This window comes from Uloborus diversus, chromosome 1, assembly GCF_026930045.1.
Source record: "Uloborus diversus isolate 005 chromosome 1, Udiv.v.3.1, whole genome shotgun sequence".
Taxonomy (NCBI): Eukaryota; Metazoa; Arthropoda; class Arachnida; order Araneae; family Uloboridae; genus Uloborus; species Uloborus diversus.
Genome location: NC_072731.1, coordinates 20,457,132 through 20,482,815, shown reverse-complemented (window position 1 = coordinate 20,482,815; position 25,684 = coordinate 20,457,132). Strand labels below are relative to the sequence as shown.

The window sequence follows — 25,684 nt, the reverse complement described above, 5'->3', positions numbered from 1 at the left end:
ATGAATTTAGTGTTATAGAACAGGAAGTAAAAAACAAAATATTTTATTTTAATAAAAAAATAAGTTTAAAATATTTTTTATTTACTATATTAGTCTTTATGAAACTTAAAAGCAATATATAATAATAATCTTTACATAATAAACATTATTTGTATCTTGTAGTCTTATAAGTTTTTTCTTGTGTATCCTATGTTCAAAGCACGCTACACAACTTAAAACTTTATAGATAGCAGGGTTACGAGTGATTTTCTCAACACATTAAGTTTTGTCAATGACAAATATAAAATATTCATCATATTATTAGTTGACAGTTTTTAATTTTTATATAAAGAAAAGATATTTACGTAAGTGCACAAACTGATGATCAGAAACGAAAAAAAAATCAATTTAAATTTAATGAGTTTTAAATTTAAATTTCATAGAAAAATGTCAATATTGTCTCCTAACTTATCTACTTCGAAAAATTATAAAGATGTTTTAAAACTTTTATTTTATCAACTGATAATAAAAAAGAAAACAAAATACATCTTTAAAATTATTACTTCATAAAACTTTTACAAAACTTTAAAAAAAAAAAAAAATATATATATATATATATATATATATATATATATATATATATATATATATAGACTTTTTAAGCAATATTTGACATATTTGTATGCAGACGATTTTGATTTTTGAACAGGTCGTTTTAAAATGGGTCGCGCCGAAACGACCGCGCCGAATAGTCCCATTCCATTTTAGGGTTTTTAAGTGTTGCACAAAAAAGAGCTTTATAAAAAACGCATAATTTATTCAACTTTATTAATTCCTTTTTGCTAACCAGGGAACCACACGAATAGTGTAATCCTCATATGTCCTCATATATATATATATATATATATATATATATATATGAGGCTTCTCCTCAGCTATTAGAGTCCCCCAGACCTACGGATAAAAAGGTAGCATTTCTTGTTTGAAAGAGAGATGGTGTCACAACTCTTTCGGAGCACACGACTTCACGTAACAAGAGGCTTGTCCTTTTAGAGCCAATCAGCAGCCAGGGTCTCGATAGGCGCGAGTAACGAAAGGATCCGTGAAATGTATAAAGAGAAAAGCATTTCGTAAAGGATCATACCAATTAGCTATTCTTCGATTCGATTCGGAAAAGCAAAACCCGTGTCCTCAGCTCCGTGCAGCAGAACTCAACGGACTAAGGTGAGTCACTTCTGTTTCTTCTTTTCATTTCACTTTGCGACCGGAAGAAAAGTTTATCCCGTAATAGGCGGAAGTAATTTGACACGTTTTTAACAAATTAAGTTTCGAGTTCTGTTACCTGAGAATCAGTTTAAAAACTTTCCAAATTTTCTTCTATTTTTTGGGGTTGCAGTCAGTTATGTTATGGAGTCGGAGCACGACGGTTAGGGAGAAGAAACTTGGAAGGATCGATTATAAGGAAGGTTTGACCCATCCTCTGTTTTTCATATTTAAACATTTATTTTACTAATGAGCATGATATGGTAGTATGGTATCAATTAGAATCAAAAGTATCTATTTTATAGCCATTTTGAAGTAGAATCAAGGAGCAATTACATCTGATGTATTTTTCAGGCAAAAAGGTTTCTTTTCTTTTTTTGCAAGTTCATTTCTCCTGTACTATTTTTCATGAACATACAGAGCCGGATTTAGGGGAGGTCAGGCAGGGCTACTGCCCCAGGGCCTCCACAACAAAGGGGCCCCCACAATAAAATTTTTACAAAATATCCTAACTTTCACGGGTCGAAAATATCGGATATATACATATATATCAAAATATTCGGATATATATCAAAGTATCGGATATTTTCGAAAGTATGATGATCTTTTCGAACCCTGATTAGGGGCCTCCACTCCTTCGTTGCCCCGGGGCCTCCACACTTTCTAACCCGGCCCTGTGAACATACACAAAAGCAAATTGAATTATGTGTACTCATACTGACAAGCTAAACCTCTTTCTTTTTCTTTCCTTTTTTTTTTCTTTTTTCTTTCTTTCTTTCTTTCTTTTTTTGAGCAATCACGATTGCTCATTGTTCTCATTATACTGTTTTTGCGTTACGCTGATTTTATTTTCCCACCAGCACCCTCTGCAGCATCACCGTCGACCGGCTCCACACGATGCTGCTCCTCTAGCGAAAACCGTGTCCAGGTTACGTCCATATCCTACACACACAAGCATGCAAACACGCACGTACACACACACACACACACCTATACACATACATACATACACCTACATACACATACTCATGCCTGCAAACAGACACAAACACACATGCCTACATACACACACACGAACGCCCACACACACACACGTACGCCTACACGCTCAGCACTGCATACACAACACTCACACACATACACATACTCATGCCTGCAAACAGACACAAACTCACATGCCTACATACACACACACGAACGCCCACACACACACACACGTACGCCTACACGCACAGCACTGCATACACAACACTCCCACACATGCATACATACTCACACACACCCACACACATGCGGCTATACAAACACACACACACATGCGCCTACACAAACACACGCGCGCATACATACACACACACGCTCGTGATTGCGAAAAACATAATTTGAATTCCAGATGCAAAAAATTCAAATTAATATATATATTTTTTGTAAGTTGCTTTTTAATTTTTTTGCAATAATGGCTATTAAGGTAGGTTTGACTGCTGTCAATCCTTCCTATTTAGTTTCATTTGACGATGTAGCAATGTGTAAACTGTATGAAAAGAAATATTCTGTTTTAAAAAGAAATGTTCTTAATCAAAGTGAAAGAAGTTTTTTGTTTTTGAGTTGCAATCAGTCCCTAGATATTCATTTGAATCACAACTTGTTAATAAATTATTCTGATCAAACTAAATACAGTGATCTCTCGCTTATGCGCGACCTCTGTTAAAAGGGTTTTTAACTTATGCGCGTTTTTCTCACGGGCCGGGCCAGCGATACAGGAAAACAATGTTAACTATTGTTCCTTCATACGCGAAACCTAAAATGCACCTTTCACTTTTGCGCGATAAAAATTTTTCAAGTTTTAGTTAAATCGCCTACCCACGCTTTACTTATACGAAGATTTGTACCTTTATTGTTCTGTCTCTGAAAATGCATTCACACGCCTTTATTCCATCGTTCTTTTTCGCACAAGTGTGCAATAGGGAGTGGAATTTTAGTTTTGTGATTGACATTGAGAGGGGAGAACGGGCTACGAAAAGGTTGACGTCTATAAAAGTCGCGGTCAAGCAGTAAGCACCAAAGCACTGACGTAGCCTATCGATGATCTTTTGCATCTTCATAAACTATAACACAGATCACGCAACATTTTAAAGGTTTTGGGGAGTTTGCTACGTAGTATACAGTGTACGTATAAAAAATGACAAAACGTACAACTTCAAATTTGACATTTTTATTAAATTACAATGCATAAATGGAAATTATGTGCGTATTTATTCATTAATAATAGTAGTGTACTATTAGTATTACTATTACTGATGTTAACTTGTGGCATTTAAGCTTATTTTTGGGTTTTTTTGCCTATGCGTGAATCTCACTTCTGTGCGAAAATTTCTTTGTCCCCTTTGGTCGCGTATAAGTGAGAGATCATTGTACAACTGAAACTTGCTTTTCTCATTTCTTGGAAAACTTATTAAGATAATTAACCCATCTCTACGTCCCTCAATTATTGCCCAGCCTTTATTTCATTGTAACTAAAGTACCTTTCAGTTTATTTTATGAAAATCAATAAAATAAAGACCTAGAAAATTAAAATGTGGTAGAAAACTTACCGAATCAAAGATTTTCACAGATATCCCCACCAAAGCTGATATTGAAATGATGCAAAACATGAAACAAATAAAGAAAAATTATCTAAATATTATGAAAAATACCACAAAGCAAACGATAAAGTGAAGATTAGATTTGTCTTCAGAAAAACAGTGAATTTCATGTAATTTCCCCATTAAATGATTAAATATAAAACTCATTGTTACAAAAATTCGTTTCCTTACAACAGAAATATTAATAGTAATCATAATCAAATTTTTGAATCAAGGCTTCTCGGAGTAAACATGACTTTAAAGTCATTTAAATATTTGGGAACTCTACTTTTTGCACACTTAGGAAAGCATAGTAGTGAGCTTTTTTTTTTTTTTTTTTTTTTGTGTGTGTGTACTATTTAATTAAATAAATGAAGCGCACGGTTTTTATAGTGAACTTTGTTTTTGTTAGTTCATATTTTGGAAATTCTTCAAATTTGTATATGCTTAAATGTCGTTTTTTTCGCTCCTAACTGAATACTGTTCCGTTCTTTATACTTATTGCTATTTTACTTTTATGGGGAAGGAAGAAGTTCGATTTTTAATCACGTCAGCGTGGTGTGTTTTGAGTTCTTTCAGTTAAAATAGAAAACGAATGAAAGTAGCGATTATTTCTCTTAATTAATACTGGCCCAGGCAACGCGGGGTATTTTTTGCTAGTTTTCTAGGAATTTTCTTAGAAGATCTGTTGCATGTAGTTTCAGTTTTATTTGTCCGAAAAAAAAAGATGTTGCAAGAGTGTCCTAAGTGTCATTAAGCTCCCTCACCCAATGATCAGTAGAGACAAAGAAAGAGTTGCTAAGAAAATGACTTGAACAGTGACATTGATAACAATAAAATCTCTTTTGATTCAAATTAAACTCATTAAAAATGGTATTTCCTTATATTTAATTATTATTACCAGGACATTGTAATAGCATCTTTTGAGACATGTAATTATTTCAACTTCCAATTTCTGTGGCTCTGTGGGTCAAACCTCCGTTAAGTACAGAAATTTGAGTAGTTTGTGTTAGGAAGTTAAAAAATTATCGCACTAAGGCGGAATTTAAAATATTTTGTAAATTTTCTCTTTATTTGATGTTTTTCTGAAAATCTCAAAAATTCAAGTCTCTTGCCAGAGCAGAAGACATTAACTCAGAGTCACGAAATTTTGCACAGTAATTAGTGTTAAGGAGTCACAAATTTTTAGCACTAAGGCTAAGTGCTCTGCAGAAATTTGATTTTTTCGACCCAGTTTCGGCTCTACAGTAGCCTTATTATTAGCAAATAAGTTAAGCAAAAGCAACAGCGCTCCACCTCCTTAGCTCTTGAGACTTTTTTAGTTATATGTTTTAATTAAAAAAAATTTGTAATAGAACGTCTATTAAAGTAAAAATTTTAGTTTTTTTATTTGAACTACCTATTCTTGATTAAACTCTAGCTTTTAAACTCTCTAATGTTATTGATATAACACATTTTGATGAAGCTAAAGTGTTTTTAAGGGGCAGAGCGTACGCACAGTGAGTGACACACAAAAAGAGGTGCATGTGTTACAAAAAGTTGAGAACTCTTGTCTAGTCTATATCCTGTTGCATATTTCCATTAGATCTTAATCATCTCATAGCAAAAAACTTTATTATCTGGTGAATTTGGGTTATCATTATAAAATATCTTCCTTTCCCTCATCCACAAAAAAACTTGAAATGTAATGCAAGTAGATTTCTGAAACTTTGCATGTTGGTATTTACATAGTTATTTATAATATATCAAACCAGGTAGTTAGTTACCTTTGGAATTACTTTTTAGCATTTTTAGATGTTATCGTGCATTTTCCACGTCAGTTCTTCTTTCAATAATATTTTCTTTTCCTCGGGAAATTTTTAAAAATAGTGAAGATAGTCGTTTGATAATGTTTGTTGGGTGATTTTATGATTTTCTTCAGGCCCGTCATTCGTGGGATCAGAAGTGAAGTAATTTGCCTTCGGTGGCAGTTAGAATACTTTAAGAAACATACATTATGTTTCTTACGTGGGAATGGGGCAAGGTTTGTGAATTTAAGGTAACTTACATTTTTCAAAGGGAGCAAACTGATAGTTTGTGTTCAAAATTACAGTACATGAAAAGACAACAATGTATTTCATAATAACACATTGTATTGAAATTTCATTTTACATGTTTAACTTTCGCCGCAAAAAAAAGTAGGGCCATTCCACCATCACGTGCAGGACAATCAGACGCCGAAATTACTCCAGCATGACAAGACAACATTTTGTCATATCTCTTAATATTTAAATTAAACAGGGGTAAGCACATTTTTCCATCTTTACATTTGAATCAAAGATACTCCTGACACAGTTACATTTTTATGAAACAGCTTTGTTATTTTTAATTTAATTTGTTTGCATGCTCTTCACGTGCGGGACATCAAAATTCAACCCCTTATAATTTGACTAGCTGCGTTGCCCGGCTTTGCCCGGTCTACCTTGAAAATAAAAATTGTGTCAAGTGACATATATTCAACAATCAGGCTTAAATAAAGGAAAAAAAAACATCATGCAAAATTTCCCCTCCAAACAATGACGACAGATATTAAAATTCTTTTAAGAAATTAAAATAAAATGAGAAAGATGGATTTAAAAAGCGTAATCATGGAAACACAAAATAAAATAAGTTTACGAATTGAAAATGAGAAAGATGGAAATAATGGATTCAAAAAGCGTTACCGTGGAAACGCAAAATAAAATGAAATGGTTAAAAACTTGAGTAGAGAACAGCTTTTTGAACTTCATTTAATGCGCTTGTAACCTTTTTTCCAATGGAGATAGAGGGTTAAACTTTCGACCTTAGGTCGAGTTAGATCTGGAGTAAAAAAAGCAGCTCTTTCCAATGCTGTCAAAAAGAAAACTGTGGGACAGTTCCTTCATTTTTTATTGATGGATTTAATGAAGAAAGTAGTGCCTAAATTTCAGCTAAGCCTAAAAAAATTCGAGCTAAAAACGTAAAAAACTCCGGCCGCAATTAAGTTAGAGCATTGAAACAAATTGCGTAGAACGCGGAAACTTCTTCCCTTTCTAACGATATATAATATTACTATCTGCGAGTAATTTTTCACCCCCATATTCGGGAATTTATGTAAAAATTGGGCCTAAATTGGAATAAAAAAAGAACTATTCATCGAATTGTTTTCGAACTGGTCTGCAAACCTTCTCAGGACTTAAAGGAACAAACTGTGAAAATTTCAGCAAAATCGGCCGGGTAGTTCTCGAGTTTTGCGAGTTCAAACACACAGACGCTTTTTGGAGACTTCATTTTATACTATGTAGAGATGTATACATAAGTTAATATTTTTGTTCTTTTAATATAGCAGAGACAAAATGAATTGTAGATTTTGGTAGCAAAGGTTCCAATGTAAAAGAAACGTATCTCATTTGTTGAAAAATGTATTGTGTAAAAATGTACAAACAATTATGTACTGGAAACTTCCATGAAAAAATAGTCACTTTGTCCTGCACATGACAATTCATATATTTCATTAAAAAGTAGTAATTTTAAAAGGTATTAAAATTATTACTTTATGTATACACGAAATCTTTTGCTTAAAGAATCACACTACGTTTGTAATTTGTTAAGCAACAAAATTTTGTCCATTACCCTTTTAAATTATTACTTTTATTGAAATATGTCAGGCGTCACGTGCGGGAAGAAATTACCGTTTTCTGTGGACTGGCCCAGTAATAAGTTTGACGCATGTGTCTATCTGTGGCATCGTAGCTCCTAAACAGATAAACCAATTTTGATAATTATTTTTTTGTTCGAAAGGTGACTTGACGCTTCTAGGACTTAAATTACTACAGATTTTAATTAAAAACAACGAAAGTTAGCATTGTTTGCAATTTTAGCGATGAAAATTTACCCGCATATTTAACATATTAGCATCAATCGCAAGAACGAATTTTTCTGCGTAGGATGAAGTGAAATTTTTGATGCGAGGACTTTGAAATATTGATCCGCAACCTTTTTGCGTGACGGAAGTGACGTAGTTGAATCTCAAACAAGACTTGTAAGTGAGCAATTTATTATCCGACGATAAACCTTTTTTTTTTCTGTGAAACACACAACTTATTGGGAATTTCGATTTGAGGTACTTCTTGCGTACAACTTAAATATGTGGCTGCCAACGCATAAAAGAGACTGATGTTACGTCGAAATATTTAACCCCCTTGAAAATTTAAATTTATTTAGATTTTACATGTGCTACACGCGAAATTCATCTAATATAAGGTCGGTAATCAGGGTCGGAGGAGGAGGGGGGATTTTTTAATTTAATATTAGTTATTGTTCTCCTTAATTTTCATTTCTAGAGTTACTATTACATAGACTTGCCAGACGTCCCGGTTTGACCGGAGCAGTCCCGGATTTCAGACAAAACTCTGGTGTCCCGGCCGGTTTACTTCATGCCCCGGGAAATGAGAAATTTGATAAAAGATGACCAAAAAAGTCTAGAAATAAGAAACTGAAGGATCATTTAGGATAGTTAATTTATCATTTATAGCATTAATATAAAAATTAATATTGGATTAGCTTGTGAAGATTTTTTCAGCAAGATTAAAAACGAAAAAGTTCTAGCCAATTGAAAGTTCTTGAAAATATTGTTCAAATTTTTATTCCTCATTCAAATAGTTTCCACTCGCTTAAGTAAAAAATAAAATGTTTAAATTTATTTGCTTGTTTCATGGGTTTTGGTTCACCTCTGGTTTTGGTTCATAGTTAGTAACCATTTATTCATAGCATTGACAAGGAAACTATCCTCTAAAATAATAATCTAAAAACCAACCAAGGATGTGTACCCTTCTGATTACCTGCGGCACTGGGGGGGGGGGGGTCCTGGTTGGGGGATCCCGCCCCCCCCCCCCTCCCAGGACACCTTCTGGTGTCCCTGTTAAACATTTCAGAAATCTGGAAAGCCTACTATTACATCTATTCCCAGAACTTGTCCGCCATAAAAGATATTTAATATGCTGTGTTATTTATAGCCGTAGCCCTTTTAGATATCGCACATTTTATGTCTGGGAACAGATAAAGGCAACTTCAAAAGGTAAAGGACAATTAGTAATGTTTGTTTCCGAATGACGGACCATTACCATCTTGTACTTTTATATTTGCCTCAAGACGAGCATCCCTAACTGGGAAACCATACGAAAGTGTAATAATGAAAAAAATCTTAATCAGTAGAAATTAAAAGAACACAGTAAAACATGTTTTTGGACGCATAAATTATTTGCTCTCGTGACTTCGTTGTCGAAATATCTTATATAATTAAAAACTGAGCGCATGTATCAATGTACCTATGTATCTATGTATGTGCTTATGTATCTATGTAGTCATCTATGTATCTATGTCCAAGTTTCTTCTCCCGAACGAGTGAACTGACCATTGAACCAGGCATCGATGGATTCGTAGTCTTCCCGTCTTTATGTTTGACTATTTAACATAATCCTCCGATAATAATTAGCGGAGATATCAATTAAAAACTATTAATTATGACACATAGCTTTCGACATAAAATCCCTATTTTTTGAAGACTTTCCTCTATTCAAATTTTTATTCAGTGCTTCATCTCAACTTTCCGCAACAATGCTTCTATTAAAATTTGTAACGTGAAGAAAATCATTGAGAAGAAAGATCTGTTGCCATTTTTTTTCTCGAGTATGATCAAGTAAAATTCTTGCTTTTGTTTCAAAGGCTTTTTCTGTAATCTGGGGATTTAAAATGCTTACTTTTTGTTTATTCTGCCGCAATATTTTACTGATTTTTTTTTTTTTTTTTTTTTTTTTGTTCAAGTCTGAGTATTGAACACGAGTCACTTGACATAACATTTATTTTCGAGGTGAACCATGCAAAGCCGGGCGATGCAGCTAGTGAGTTCTTGAAGTCTGCCGAAGCTTCAGGAAACGTAGGCAAATTTAGCGCGTTTCGGGCATTTATGGAAGACATATTACACACGCTTTGCCGATGATGTCCCACCACATACAGGTGGTGAAACCACAGGGTGTCTGTAATTTCTCGCCAAGTCTTTAAATTTAACGCTTTTCTTAAAACTTCGGCAGACTTTAAGACCTTATATCTCGATGACGGGAGCACAAGGGAGAATACGTTTTGCGTCAAAAATATGTCTCAATATTCTCTTACGAATGCTACCTATTTTAATTCTTTTTTTCATTATTACACTAGTCCTGTGGTTCCCCGATATGTATCACAGATGAGAGAACTTAACCCTTTGAGGCGTGATTGTTTCTCTCTCTCTCTCTCTCTCTCTCTCTCTCGATTGAGGTCACCAATTTTTTTAATTTATTTTTTTCCGCCAACTGTTGAAGCTACTGCGTCAGTTGCCTGGAAAATGTTTTGAAAAGTGGTCTCTTCGAGTGAAGTTTGCTTCAAATGGTTAAACGGAATCCGAAACTCTAGGAGATGATCACAAGGGCCATATCAACAACAGCCATGTACACGTCGAGACTCAAACCCGTTCCAACCACGCAGAACCATTTTCATTTATTTATACAGAAGCTAAACTGCTTCATATACATAGAGGACTGCGTACAAAGCGGCTTGCCTCCGTAAACACGCAAGAAAGCTTTATACAACATAAGAGAAAAAAATAACACCCAGGGAACCGTCGGTAATCGAACTCACGACCTCCGGCTTGAAAGACGAAGCTTTTACCACAGAGCGACCCCCCCCCCCTCCTTTCCCAAATTAATTCTCTACCGTCGTTGCCTTTTGGCCGCATCTTCTTCCATTAAAAAAGGGGGGGAGGGACATAGAACACTGAAATAGTAACCAACAAAAGTATTTTGCCTTCAGCTAATAGCAGTCCCCCATTAGCTACGCCAACGATGCGCTTCAATTAATAGTTCCGAAAGTTCAATCACATCTCAATGCCCGCTAAATAAACTATTTTTAAACGAGTTTGCCTTAAAATATGAAACAAATATGTCTGGCGTCAAGTGAATATCGAGGAGAAGTTCTTCCCACGATTTTTATGATCGGGGTACCATCGCGGTATCATACATCGGCTCATTTCCTTAACGGTTAACATCGTTTCTGCTAAACGACCGTATCTGAATATTAAATCTACCGTATTAGAATTTATGGTAATTTAAATCTGTTTTTAGTCGGACTAGATCCCAGATCTCAAGATTAGATAGCGGCTGCGGTCGAGCTCGTCAGAAGGTGACCTTGTGCCACAGAGAAAATGAAAGTTATGAATGACTGCCACGCGTGATGATCTTTTTAACAACCGCGTTTTGCCAAAATTAGAACACGAAACCTGCAGACTATTTTCAGCCACGCATCACGTGCGGAACAATTTACTTTTAGAAAACATAAAACAACCATTCGTTATGCATACAAAATTACACGTTTTATGTCTTACATTTGAATGGAATCGTCAATGTTTTGAAGAGCTGAATATATTAGCACTGATATTTCTGCTAAAAAAATTAGAATTTCAGTATTTTTGTACAAAAGTAATTTTCAAAAAATATATAAATCAATTCACAGTCGTTGTTTCTCGAATTATTCTTGCTCCATTCCGCTATACTTGGGGCATACCTTACCTGGCAGCGACGAAATACTGAGACTACGACCTAAGTAGCCATCGCAATGCTTCCAGGTTACGTTTACTCCAACTACAGAGTTCATAAAATTGAATCTTTAAAATTGTCAATCTCAGAAGTGAAGAAAAAAAGGGTCTCTATACTCATGTACTTTCGTTGCAAGTTAGCTTCTAAAATGCATTGAAATTTTTATTTGAATGAATTTTTAACTAAGAACTAAATTTTAATTTCAACATGCAACGAAAGTTGTGCACGCAATGTGCGACACAATGAAGGTGGTTTATAGGCAGAGGGTGTACAAGATGGAAAACATACATTAACTCGTCCCATTTAATTTCATTTTGGCGAATGCATTAAATGATTGTATTACAAAACAATGAATTTTAAAAGTATTCTTCTCATTTAACTGGCTCCCAAAGTTGAGCGGTTAGCAATATTGCAATGGGCGCGAAGGACCTAGACTCAAACTTTGATGAGATGTATCTGTGCTTAATTCAAGTAGCCATACTTCGTTCGGCAATGATAACATACAACGTCACTCTCACCGACTGTACAGCTGCGTTACTTCCTTTGTATGTTGAAATTTCAATATCATCACTACAGAAAAAGAATGGTTTTAAATTGCTTCAATATAATTTGGAAAGCAATTTGAAACCATCTGTGCTTTTTCATCTCTCAGTTACTTTGACAGATGAATTTTCCACAATAACCAATCAGTACTAATCGATTTTGAAGTTGAAACTTCTTTGAAGCAACCTACATGTTTCCCCTCCCCCAATCTAGGGACATTCAAATGCAAGAGAGAGAGAGAGAGAGAGACTCACCTGTCGGCATTTTTTTTTTTTTTTTTTTTTCAAATATTTACCGGTAAGCAAATAAAAATAGGTTGAAAAAACCTGAACTAAATCCTCACAGTGTAGATTAACAAACGTACTTTTTTACAATTTTAAGCTTTGTTTTTTATTGCAATTACATTAAAATTGCATGTACTTTCAAAATCCATCAACTTTTGAACATTTGCGGAAAAACATGTAATTTGGATTTCTCTGCATCCCCTTTATATGGCACAGTAACGTCTTTTACAGCAACCTGCATTGGAGAAACTACTTTAAAAAAACAAACAAACATTTTTTCAATATTTTTTGAGCAATCACATTGTTTATTGTTCTCACTTGATGGTTTTGAATTCCTATGATTTTATTCCCCCTCCCCCTCCGCCTCCCTCTGCAGCACCACTGTCGACCGGCCTCACGATGCTGCTCCTCTAGCGAAAACCGTCTCCAGGTTGCTTCCATACTACACACACACGCATACATACATACACACACCTACATACACACACATTTACACAGACACACACACGTCTACACACACACACACTTACACAGACACACACACATACACCTACACGCACACACACACACATATACAAACATACACCTACACGCACACATTCATGCCTGCACACAGACACAAACACACACACATACTCGTGATTGCGAAAAACATAATTTGAATTCCAGATGTCAAAATTCAAATTAATTTTTAATTTTTTTTTATTGCAATCACATTAATGATGCAAAAAGATTGTGGAAATCTTCATTTCTTGAGCAACATTTTCAGCAAAAATATGTTATTTTGATTTCTTTTCATTCGTTAAAATCTTGCCTAGTAACAACTTTTACAGCAAGTTGGTCTTGGATAAACAAAACATGTTTGTGTTAGTTTCAAAGATTTTCTCTGTGTGCAATCACATCGATGATGCAGCATATTTTTCACAAATCACCACTTTCTGAACATTAACTGCGGCAAAATGTGTAATTTCAATATCGCTGCATCCACAAGATTATCGCAATGTAACAACTTTTTTGTTTAACCATAACTTAAGGTCTGTTTATATAGCAATCACATTAATGTTGCAATATATTCACCGAAATAATCAACTTTTGAACAGCAATTGGGGGAAAATATGTAATTTTATTTCATACACTTTCACTTAAATCTCGCATAGTAACAACTTTTACAGCAAGTTGGCATTGGAGAAGCCTTGCCTTGATTATTCCATTTTATTATTTTTTAACAAGCGATACCCGCATGGCTTTGCCCGTAGTAGAAAATTAAAAAGTCATTTGGTTCGCCTGTATATTCACAAATAATGGATGATGATTTTCTCGCCAATTTGCTATGTTAATTTGCTCGCCCATGGTCGCATATGGTGGTCCATGTTATGCTCGTCCACGTTATGGTAATTTATACGTTCACGTTGTGATAATTTGCTCGGTAAAATGTTCTTAAAATTATAATAGAAAAAGAACTACATCCAATTTTTGAAAAAGAGTTTCGAGGTGCTCACCCCTATGCTACGAACTAATTGTGTGCCAATTTCATGAAAATCGGCCGAATGATCTAGGCGCTATGCGAGTAACAAACATCCAGACAGAGAGACAGACTTTCAGCTTTATTATTAGTAACTTGTGGTACCCGCACGGCTTTGCCCGTAATAGAAAAATTAAAAGGTCTTATGGTTCGCCTGTATATTTACAAATAATGTATGGTGAATTTTCTCGCCAATTGGCTTGTACCCATGTTACGGTTCTACGTTATGATAATTTTGTATCTCGCCAATTGGCTTGTGCCCATGTTACGGTTCCACGTTATGAAAATTTCGTAATTTACTCGTCCATCTTATGATAATTTTATTCTTAAAATTTAAATAGAAAAAGAACCACATCGAATTTTCGAAAAATCACTGCGAGGTGCACACCCCCATGCTGCAAACTAACTTTGTGCCAAATTTCATGAAAATCGGCCGAACGGTCTAGGCGCTATGCGCGTCACAGAGATCCTGACAGACAGAGAGACTTTCAGTTTTATTATTAGTAAAAAGATAAAGAAGATTACATTTTCTATGCTTTGTTCCAATTGCAATCACATTAACGTTTCAATATATTTATATGTCAGCTACTAAACAACATTTGTGGTAAATACGTAACTTTGATTTCTCTGCATGCACTAAAATGTCACGCAGTAACAATTTTTCAATTTTTACAGCAAGTTGGTACTCAAGAAAAACTTTTTTTTTTTACACTGTTTGAGCTCAGTTTTTATATGAATCACATTAATGTTGTAACATATTTAATAAAGCATCAGTTTTTGAACAACATTTGGAGCAAAATATGTAACTTTACTTTCTCTGGATTCTCTAAAATATTGCACAGTAACAACTTTTACAGCTAGTTGGCATTGAAGAAACAATACTTTTTTTAAACAACTTCTAAGTTTTTATCTTTATTGCAATCACATTAATGCTCGACGTATTAACATATTTTTAGAAATCATCGGTTTTTGAACCTTATTTTTGGCAAAATATTTAATTTTGATTTCTCTGTATTCACTGAATCATCTCAGAGCAAGTTGACGCTGGAGAAACAATCCTTTTTCTTTTCTTCTCCAAACAACTACTAAGCTTTGCTTTTTTTAATAAAATTGACATTGGAACATATTCACAGAAATTTTTTTGAATAATTTTATTTAATTATTTTTTTCCATCGTCAAAGTGCCTTCAAATCACGCTATAAGTTCAATAGCAATGGGGTCGTTTCCAAAATTTTAAAAGTACTTTTTTCTGAAAGAGCATGCTTAAAATCATAGAATCTGACCATTTTTTAAATAATTTGTTTAAGTTTAAAATTTTTTAAAAATTACTTAAATCGACAAGGCTTTCAATGTTTATGCTTCTGTCCGATGACATCACAAATGATGAAATGCCATTCTGCGTTGCTAGTCACAGAACAAAATATTTAACTCGCATCTTTACTCACGTGTATTGGCAACGATATGGTTGATAGCAAGCATAGAGCGCAATTTTAATTCGCTGCTTGATTATCATAACGTGGAAATATAGTAGAAAGATGAGCCAAATTGCATCATTTGTGACGTCATAAAGACCACGCCTTGTTTGAAAAATCGGACATTTAAAAAAATTAATTTTAAAAAAACTGTTGGGAAAATGAAAGTATTTTCTGGATTCATGTAATTTTTTTGCTCATTCTATCCATTTCAATGACTAAAAGTAGTACTTTTGACTGAAGGAAACCACCCCATTGGTAGACAGAAATTGGGCTTCCAAAGTTTCTTTTCTCTCCAAGATTTTGACTTTTCGAGAGATATCTTGGGTTTCTGGGATTCTAATTTCAGATTCTAAGGTTTTGGGCTTAATTGATGAAAAGATAATTCATTAAATACTTTAACAATAAAACATAATATTTATATTAAAATATTCAACACAATATTTTCACTTTCCTCTTTTTTTTTTTTTTTTTTTTTGTTTCGAAATCTAGAACGGAAGTTCCTTTTTTGAGCATACTGTTGCTATATACAAAGACAACGTCAGAAAGAAACATTAAAAGCAAATTATTTCCCTTTCACCCTTTTTCTTTCCTCTAGCCCTGGTCGTAATTATGTCGTTAACCCTTCCTGCCTATTTGTTTTGTACTATATGTATAATGGAGTCATTTCTAAAATATTAAAAGTTTTTTTTTTCTGAAAGAACATGCTTAAAAATATAGAATCTAACCATTTCTTAAAAAATTTGCTTAAAAATCGTTGATCTTTCATTGTTTACATTTCTTGCCGATGACATTACGAATGATAAAAGGCCATTCTGTGTTCCCATTCTCAGAGCAAAATATTTAATTCGCATCTTTACTCACGTGTATTTGCAACGATATGGTTGATAGAAAGCGCAGAGCGCAATATTTAATTCGTTTTTTGATTATCATAACGTGGAAACATGGAAGACAGATGTACCAAAATACATCATTTGTGACGTCATTAAGAACGTCACGCTTTATTTTCAAAATCGGACAGTTTAAAAAAAAAATAATTAAAAATTAAGCGGTGAGAAAAATGAAAGTTTTTTTTTCCTCGCTCTTTTTTTTTTTTTTTTTTTGAGTATTCTAACTATTTTAGTGACTAAAAAAGTAATACTTTTGACTGAAGGAAACAACCCCATTGTGTACCACAGAGCCAGACTAACGTAAGATCAAGAATGGTGATTTTCAGATTATTACTGGATTGTATGTAGAATCTTATTCAGTTCCGAGCCATAACAACGCAATGGGTGGTTTCCTTCACTCAAAAGTACTACTTTTAGTCATTGAAATGGATAGAATGAGCAAAAAAACCTTACATGGACCTAGAAAATACTTTCATTTTCCCAACAGTTTTTTTCAATTAATTTTTTAAATTGTCCGATTTTTTAAACAAGGCGTGGTCTTGATGACATCAGAAATGATGCAATTTGACGCATCTTGCTACCAAGTTTCCACGTTATGATAATCAAAAAGCGAATTAAATATTGCGCTCTACGCTTGCTATCAACCATATCGTTGCCAATACACGTGAGTAAAGATGCGAATTAAATATTTTGTTCTGTGAATGGCAACATTGAATGGCATTTCATCATTTATGATGTCACACGACAAAAATGTAAACAATGAAAGCATACCGAATTAAGTTCTTTTTTTAAATATTAAACTTAAACAAATTATTTAAAAAATGGTCAGATCCTATGTTTTCAAACATGCTCTTCCAGAAAAAATACTTTTAAAATTTTGGAAACGACCCTATTAATTATTTTATAATTATTTACCACAGTTAAAAGAACTGGAGTCCCGACCTTTGTATGTAAGAGCGTATATGTACTACTTTCAGTCACCTAAAAACGACTACGTCACTTTGATTTCCCAAAAAGCTGTAGAATCAGAACTTCAAGTTCCTCGCATAAAAAGCTTCACTACAAAAACCTCATGGGCAGCCCTGATCCAAAGGTGCAATTCTACTAGTATAATCAAAATCTTGTTCAAAAATTCGGTTGGGAACAGTTCGATAACCTGCCATACAGTTACAGTTCCGATCGCGCGCCTTCAGGTTTCCACTTGTTCGTAATCTTAAAACGTGATTTTGATTGAAGGTACTTTGATAGAAATGATGACGTAAAAAATCGTTGTTCAACAGTTGCTGCTTCACCGGAGACATCTTTCTTTGAAGGGGGCGTAGAAATGTTGGTTGCCAGCGACGACAAATGTCTAAACAGTGGTGGCAGCTATGCAAAATAAAAAGTGTTAGTTGTCACAAATTATGTACAAACTGTGTAAATTAACTGTTTTTAGTCGATTTAGCACTTCTTCCAACAGTTCCCAAGTGTTTCTGGATCTGCTTTAAACAGTAGGTCTCCCAGCGATCCATGGGAGCCGCAACCAATGCTATTTAGCAGTTTTGAAAAACAGTTAAAAGTATTTCATAGATCCCTAACTTCTACAGTAGGTTTACTGATGCAGGTTTTAAATTGCTCATGTTGAAATTTAATTGGTTTGCTATTTGAAATCACTTGTTGATAAATAAGACTTCAGTCAGTTCTTCAACTGTGTATCGTTGACTGAAGGCTCAAATGTTGAGAAAAAGTCAAACTTGGTCTCGCATCTGAGACCGCTTGACGTCAGTAGTGCTTAGTCCAGACATGTGAAGTCAAAAAAATCTGATTCGTTAAAGTAGAGAAAGCCGTTCTCTTACATTCTGAGCTTTTACTTGGTTTGAACATCGCCGACAATATGGTCTGTTATGGGGAAGAACTGTTTCCGTGTTGTGGGACATTTTAGAATTCCTCGTGAGATATTTTAATTTTTAATATGTGTGACAAGAATGTAATACTGATGCTTGTGTTTATTCCTACAGATGGCGCCTCTCAGCTATCCTTTGTGCATATTCACCGTGGCGGTCACCCTTTGCGAGTGCGCGCACGTCCTGACGAAGAGGAGCTTCGTCCAACAGGGATGCATGGGAATGTTTGACCGCTCCAAGTTTGCCCGTCTCGACTCAGTCTGTGAAGAATGCTACGAGCTGTACCGAGAGCCCGACGTTTCAGTCATATGCAGGTGAGGGAATTTCTTTCGTATCTGAGCATGACACTGCCCCCAAAAAGTGCTCCAAACTTTAATAAGTTGTTTAAAAAAAATTTTAAACCAAAATTCTTTATGTATCTTATGGCGCATCAATCTTTTCGAATTTTTAATTTTGCAAATATTTATGTTATTTTATTAAAGTGAAAGGATAGATTTCAGCGGAAAAGAATTTGCACCCTTTTATAAACCACAAAAGTTTTCAAAAATCCGGATAAGTTGTGGTCATAGACTAATACTAAGAATAGACCGAGCTATGGCAATCCTTTTGCTGCTCATAAAACAAACCATGTGACTGGTGGATATCCTAGCAACAGTGGGCGTTGATCGTAGCAGACGATCAACGCCCGCGAGAAATAAAATAAATACAATTGTTGGAACATGGAAGAATAATCTTTTATGGAGTCCGATTTGTAAATTTGTTATTCTAAGTTGTAAATATTTTGTTAATATAGTGAGTTTTTTGTTTAGATAGTACTGTGCATTTTCTTTAGTCAATTTCAATAACTCTCTAAGCAATTAAAGATGCAAGCGCCCCAAAAGAATCGGCAAACGGTAAGATTTTTACTTACAATTTCAATTTAAGATACCGATTAGTACATTTTTGGGTTAACGAAAAACGTTTACGCCATTACGTTCACGCCAACGCTGACGTAGCAGTTCCAAATGAAGTAAAAGTTACTGAAAACTGTGATCAAACACTTATAATTACTAATGTCAAAATAATGCATAACTAAAAGAAAAACAGTTCAATCTCTGCACCTGGAAAAAAATTATAATGAAAGCACATTACGTCTTAAAATACATGTCGAGTGCCAAACTATAGATAATGTTGCCATCTAGCAACCATGCTGCCAAAGTTTTTGCCAAGCCTTCCACTAGTCACATGATGTATCCATGAACCAATTTTTTCATCAGCAAGTCTGGGAAAGCTCGGTCTACTCTTATTATTAGTCTATGGTTGTGGAACTTTTCCGTTATAGGTATGTCACGGCTCATTTTCAACACTCTTCGCCAAACTGGTCAAAACAAAGCTCTTAGTAGCTAGTCAATCGTTGCCGAAATCAATGCAATTTAAAATGTAATGTTTAGTGTTTAAATAAAGCAAGGCGTATTTTAACCTTTTTTCTTCCCCTCCCAGAAGAAAGTTCTGGCTGCGATAGAAGAGTTAAAGTTCACGAGCCCATAAGTGCCAGACCTACGTCATAGTATAAAGGCCCAATTTTTTTTCTGCGTAAACACGTCATAGTAGGTAAGAAAGGTTTGTAATTAATTTAGCTGAGTCGCGCTGGCTTTGGCAGGAAACAGGTAGCTAAGGTAAGCCAAAAACTAAGCCATTCCATGTCAAGTGACCTCGTCGTCTCCACCCGACCATCTCCGATTTGAACGAAATTTTATTGGGGTACAAACATGCCTTTGAAACTGGCCGAGACAAATTTTACAGCCTCCAAGACCCAAATCCTGAGGATCTAGGATCAATAAAAACGAAAGGCTCCAAAATGGCAGATCAGCTTCCTGAAACGAATTGCCATGCTCAGGCCAGTACCCCATTGGAGGCCATTTTTGGACTCCAGATTTTTCTTTCTTTTTGAGGTAGCTTAGATCCTCATGATTTTTTGTCTTGGAAGCTGAAAATTTGCACAGGTTAGTTTAAAAGGCACGTCTGCACCTCACTAAAATGTCCTCCAAATTAGAGATGGTTGGATGGGGACCATCCGGACACGTGACATGGAATGAATCTATGATGTTTAGTTTTGCAGCAATTTTACTCACCTTTGCTACCTGTTTCCCGCCAAAGCCAACGCGACTCAGCTTAAATAATAGCGAACCTTTATTACCTGCTATGATGTGCTTATGCAAAAAAAAAAAAAAAAAAAAGGGCCTTTATGCTATGATGTAGGTTTGGCACTCATGGGCTCTTGAACTATTAAAATATACACGATAAAGAGAAACTTTTTCCTTAGTCGCCAGTGTCAGCCAATACAACGAAATCAAACCCTAGGCGATTCATTGCACTAAACGGGTTTAAATCTTTGGTAACCTGTATCTCTGACCGAGAATGTTTTTTTGAATATAACCAAAGTATACCCGTATCTTACGTTTCCCTGAATTTTAACACATGTTCAATTCAAAAACTTCTGAGACTATGAATGTCAGATTTTTTTCTTGGTTATATTGACATGGGCTATGCATACTGAACGAAATTGCCACACTTCAAAATCAGTACTCAGTGATGTGCTACAATCTGGCACGAAATTTAGGTTACGTTTTGTCAAAAATTCTCTAACAGTATTATTTTTATATAATAAAATTGATAACTCTTCATATTTTTAGTTCAATAAATGAGGTAATTTAAGCTTTATTCGCGAGTTTTATTTCTACACTTAGTACAAAGCCTCTCCTAAGATACAAACACATTTTTATAATCAGAATCTGTAGTCGTGTTAATTTATAGTGGTCGAGAAAATCCTTCAATATTTTTAAAGAAAAAGGAAAACACTAATCAATGAACTTTCTCACATTAAATCCTCTTCTCGTGAAAAAAAAAAGTCAAATAAATTTTTTATGCAATAACAATAGAATGGGCAGTAACTGCTACGTTATCAAAAAGCTGGAGCAGTTGGCATATTATATTAATTTGCATTTTTCTATAGAGGTCGGTCACGTACAAGTCAGCGGGTATCTGCATTTTTATCAAATTAGCAAGAATTTACTTGCATATTTAAACTGCGTGGTAGGCTAAGTATTGGTTGACATTAAACGGGGACAAGTTTTTTGAAAATGCTGACATGTACTATCTAACCCCCCAGCTCTGAGCTGCAAAAAAAGGAAAAGAAGAAAACTCACACATTCTATTAGAAGAACATAAAACGCCATGAAATCAGTGATCTAGTTACACAAAATCCAGTTCCACGCCAGTTCTAACAGTTAACCAAAGGCTCAGCATCCAAGTAAACGCCTCATTTGCAGAAGGTTTTGAGCACTTATCATTCAAGCCATCAGTGAACCTGTTACCATTCGCAGTTATTTGGGTGGTGACTATAATTGTCGATGTTTTATAAAAGATTTCTTGAATAAATTAACATAAAAGAAGGTAAAATTGGAATCTTACATATCTTGAAAAAGATATGTAACACCAATATTCATTTTAACAAACAATGTTTTAAATTTTCTGCGAATTTGTACGACTACAATTTTTATCCTGCCAATTTTAGCTTCTTTTATTCCATTCTATTGTTCATATTGTTCAACTTTTCATATTTACATGCTTTTCAATTTACATTGACATTGTTAATATTCTTTGGAGTTTCTTGTTGTTGTTTAGTACACTTGCCATTGACCTATGAGTGATACCACTCACCTATGAGTGAGACTTTAAATAATATATGTAATATTCATTTAATACTTTAGCTGCATTTGCGCTGTCTAAATGTAGAATATTATATATAGAAAGTAGAATATATATATATATATATATATATATATATATATATATATATATATATATATATATATATATATATATATATATATATATATATATATATATATATATATATATATATATATATATATATATATATAGAGAGAGAGAGAGAGAGAGAGAGAGAGAGAAATGCAATTTTTCCCACAATGCGGTTGCAAATCGATAAGGAATAATTGGATATTAATTCCTTTCAGAATAAGAAATGTGCGAAAAAATTCAAGCTGAGACTGAAGTTGGCTCATGATGAAAAAGAAATGACTTTCACCGTCTCAACGTTTAAATTATTGAAATTGAGTTGTGGACCATAGACAATGATGGCATCTGAAGATATTTACAGAGAAATAACTCTTCATAACCTGTGGTTTGCACATTTCAACTCTTGCCTTGAGAGATCGTAAACCCGTCCCCAGATCCTCCAATGTTCACGAAAAATGGCAAAAAGTGACACTTCGGTACTTACAAACATTCCTTTTACTTAGTTTCTATAAGAGCTAGAGAGTCGTACTAGGTGTCATTTCAGACTTTCACATGATATGTCACTTCTTGGCAACGTTATGTGAGAGTTATATTTTAAGATCATGAAAATCAGTATTTGACCTTGAATATTTTAAAAAGTTGATTTTTAAAAAATCTGGGAAAAAATATATCTTTTGCTCTCTAATGTAGTCTACACGTGGAGAAAATTTCAGAATGGGATAGAATGGGATCATACTAAAAGTTAATTATGAAATATTTCGATGCCGTAGAAAAATGCAATTTTTCCCACAGTGCGGTTGCAAATCGATAAGGAATAATTGGAAATCAATTCCTTTCCCTGTTAGAAATGTGCGAAACAATTCAAGCTAAGACTGCAGTTGGCTCATGATGAAAAAGAAATGACTTTCACCGTAGATATTTACGGAACAATTACTCTTTATAACCTACGGTTTGCACACTTCAACTCTCGCCTTGATAAATCGTTTACCCATCTTGTCGGGTTTCTGCTGGGGTCCATTTTTTGAGTATGATCGTGAATGCTCAAAAATGTTTGGATTCTGAAGAAATAAAGGATATTAATGACAGCGTTGTGTTTTAGGTGCAGACAAAAAATAAATAAAACAGTGCAGAAGAAGTATTTATATCTACATGGGCCTTCAGGTTCCTACTACTATTCGAACTTTAAGAACGTTCTTAATGCACCAATAAATGATATTATTACAAAAATGAACCCCAGCAGAAACCTGACAAGACGGGTTTACGATCTCTCAAGGCAAGAGTTGAACTGTGCAAACCACAGGTTATGAAGAGTTATTTTTCTGTAAATATCTTCAGATGCCATCATTGTCTATGATCCACAACTTAATTTCAATAATTTAAATGTTGAGACGGTGAAAGCCATTTCCTTTTCACCATGAGCCAACTGCAGTCTCAGCTTGAATTTTTTCGCACATTTCTAATATTGAAAGAAATTGATTTCCAATTATTCCTTATCGATTAGCAACCGCACTGTGGGAAAAATTGCATTTTTCTACGGTATCGAAATATTTCATAATTAACTTTTAGTATGATTCCATTGTTATCCCATTCTGAAATTTTTACCACGTGTAGACCACATTAGTGAGCAAAAAAATATTTTTTTTTCCAGATTTTTAAAAAACAAATTTTTATTCAAGGTCAAATACTGATTTTCAATGCTTTAAAGTACAATTCTCACATAACCTTGCCAAGTGACATATCATGTGAAAGTCTAAAATGACACCTAGTACGACACTCTAGCTCTTATAGAAACTCAGTAAAAGGAATGTTTGTAAGTACCGAAGTGTCACTTTTTGCCATTTTTCGAAACCATTGACTGGTTTCACACAAAAAACAGTAGGTCAAAAAAAAAATAAAATAAAATAAAATAAAAAAACATAATTTTTTCAATCATCACGTGAGTAGATTCAAACCTATAAATTTTGTAGAAATCGATGATGGTCAAGTTCAGAGGCTCGTTGATTTGGCATAGTATTACCCCGAAGACAAAAATGAAAAAAGTCTCTTTCAATTGAAGATAAATTGTGACTTACGTAAAGTTCAATCCATGAACCGTAAGTAATTTTGTCATGGCTGTAGTTTATTCGAAACCAACTCATTTAGAAGCACTTATGTGCAATTAGAGTTGCACACGCGTCTCGAAGTTACTTAGAAAAAAGAAAAAAAGAACGTAAATGAAGAAAGAGTTCTCTCAAATCCAAAGCAGGTTTAGTTTTGCATCTAGTGATGTAACAATCTTAATCATTTATCTATGTTTTTTTTTTCTCTTTTTTCCTTTAAGATCTATCAACGATTTATTGTTACTGGAATCTTCATCATTTGTCACAACACAGTTTTTTCTTTTACTCTTTCCCTTCAGGTCAGAATGCTTCAAAAACAGAGTCTTCCAGAAGTGCGTTAATGCTCTTTTGCTCCAAGACGAACAAGAAGAACTAAACAACTCAGTTGAGCAACTCTACGGACGGAGAAAATAAAAACATTGCACCATTTGAACATTCTTATTAGGAATATGGGGCCATTCATTAATTACGTAAGGGTCCCGAGGGGGAGGGGGATGGAAAAATCTACATACCCTTACTTAGGGGGGGGGGGCAAACCCATTCTTACGTAATATATTCCAAGTCGATATTTTAAATCAGAAATAGCGTGGTCTAGCGGTTTGGCAGGGATTATATTTCATTTGCGTTTGGCAGGTAAAAAAGTATTAGGGTGAGCTATTCTTTATTTGTTTTACAAAGAATGAATAGTGTATAATATAATAAAAGAATCGCACTCTGTATGGTATGTTTTATTTTTAATTGGTATCGCATTAAATGCAAAAAATTGTCTAAAAAACATTCAATCTCGATTCCAACTTTTTAGTAAACATTTCTTCACACAAAAAAGGTTTAATGTAATAATGGGGAATTAAGTAACGATTCCAGTGATGTAAGATTTGTTATTTTATTAAGTCGAAAAACCAAATGGAATCTTACGTAAGAATAGGGGGGGGGGGGGGTTGAAAAATCTTACGTACCCTTACATGGGGAGAGGGAGAGTCAAAAATTGCCAGAATCATACTTACGTAATTAATGAATGGCCCCCTATGCACTTTGAAGAGCTTAAAGTTGCGTTCATTTTTTTTAACGCACTTTGTTTCATTCATCCCTTTTTATTTTGCACTATATTTGTTGAGATTATTTATATTCACGAAGACACGGCGGTGAAATGTCATGTTGTGACGCCATTCATCCCGTGTCGCTCATTGGCCAGAACATTCATTTATCTGTGTTATTTATTGAACCACACCTTTATTGTTTTTGGATTTTGAATAGGAGAAGAAATATTATACTATTTTATATATATCTGTGATTTTGTCGTCAAATGAATAAATTTATTATGGCGGAAATATGATCTGTTCTTTTCTAAACATCTTTTACTAGATGTATAAGACTATAATACTAAATAATGTTGATCAGAGTTTCTCAAAGTGCGGCACGTGGACCCCCAGGGGTCCACCGGGTCTAACCTGCTGAAACGGTGAAAAATAAGTAAAAATATATCGCAACGTATGAAGCCTTGTTTTAGTTTTTAAAAAAAGTACTTGTAAGCATTTTGTATGCACATTTTGAGGGAGTAAAAGCACATGTCTACATATACGCAGGGGTGCAGTGAGCCCACCAGATCCCTTGGTTTTAATGCATATTGCCAATCCTAATACGGTAATTTTTTGCATGGAATGATAATAAAGACAGACATTATATCCAATGGACAATTGACCACTCC

The 25,684-nt window shown here is 34.4% G+C and overlaps 1 protein-coding gene across 1 annotated transcript; it reads left to right on the top strand.

The window, feature by feature from the left end:
* Positions 1-1,081: 1,081 nt before the first annotated feature.
* On the top strand, positions 1,082-25,291 carry LOC129234477 (crustacean hyperglycemic hormone-like). The gene is made up of 3 exons (XM_054868478.1): positions 1,082-1,203; positions 18,194-18,393; positions 24,279-25,291. The coding sequence occupies exons 2-3, from the start codon at positions 18,194-18,196 to the stop codon at positions 24,391-24,393; spliced, it is 315 nt and encodes a 104-aa protein (XP_054724453.1). The 5' UTR covers positions 1,082-1,203; the 3' UTR covers positions 24,394-25,291.
* Positions 25,292-25,684: the final 393 nt, after the last annotated feature.

Coding starts and splice junctions, on each gene's coding strand:
- LOC129234477 (XM_054868478.1), top strand. CDS start 18,194: ATGGCGCCTCTCAGCTATCCTTTGTGCATATTCACCGTGGCGGTCACC. Junction 18,394..24,278: donor GACGTTTCAGTCATATGCAG/GTGAGGGAATTT, acceptor CTTTCCCTTCAG/GTCAGAATGCTTCAAAAACA.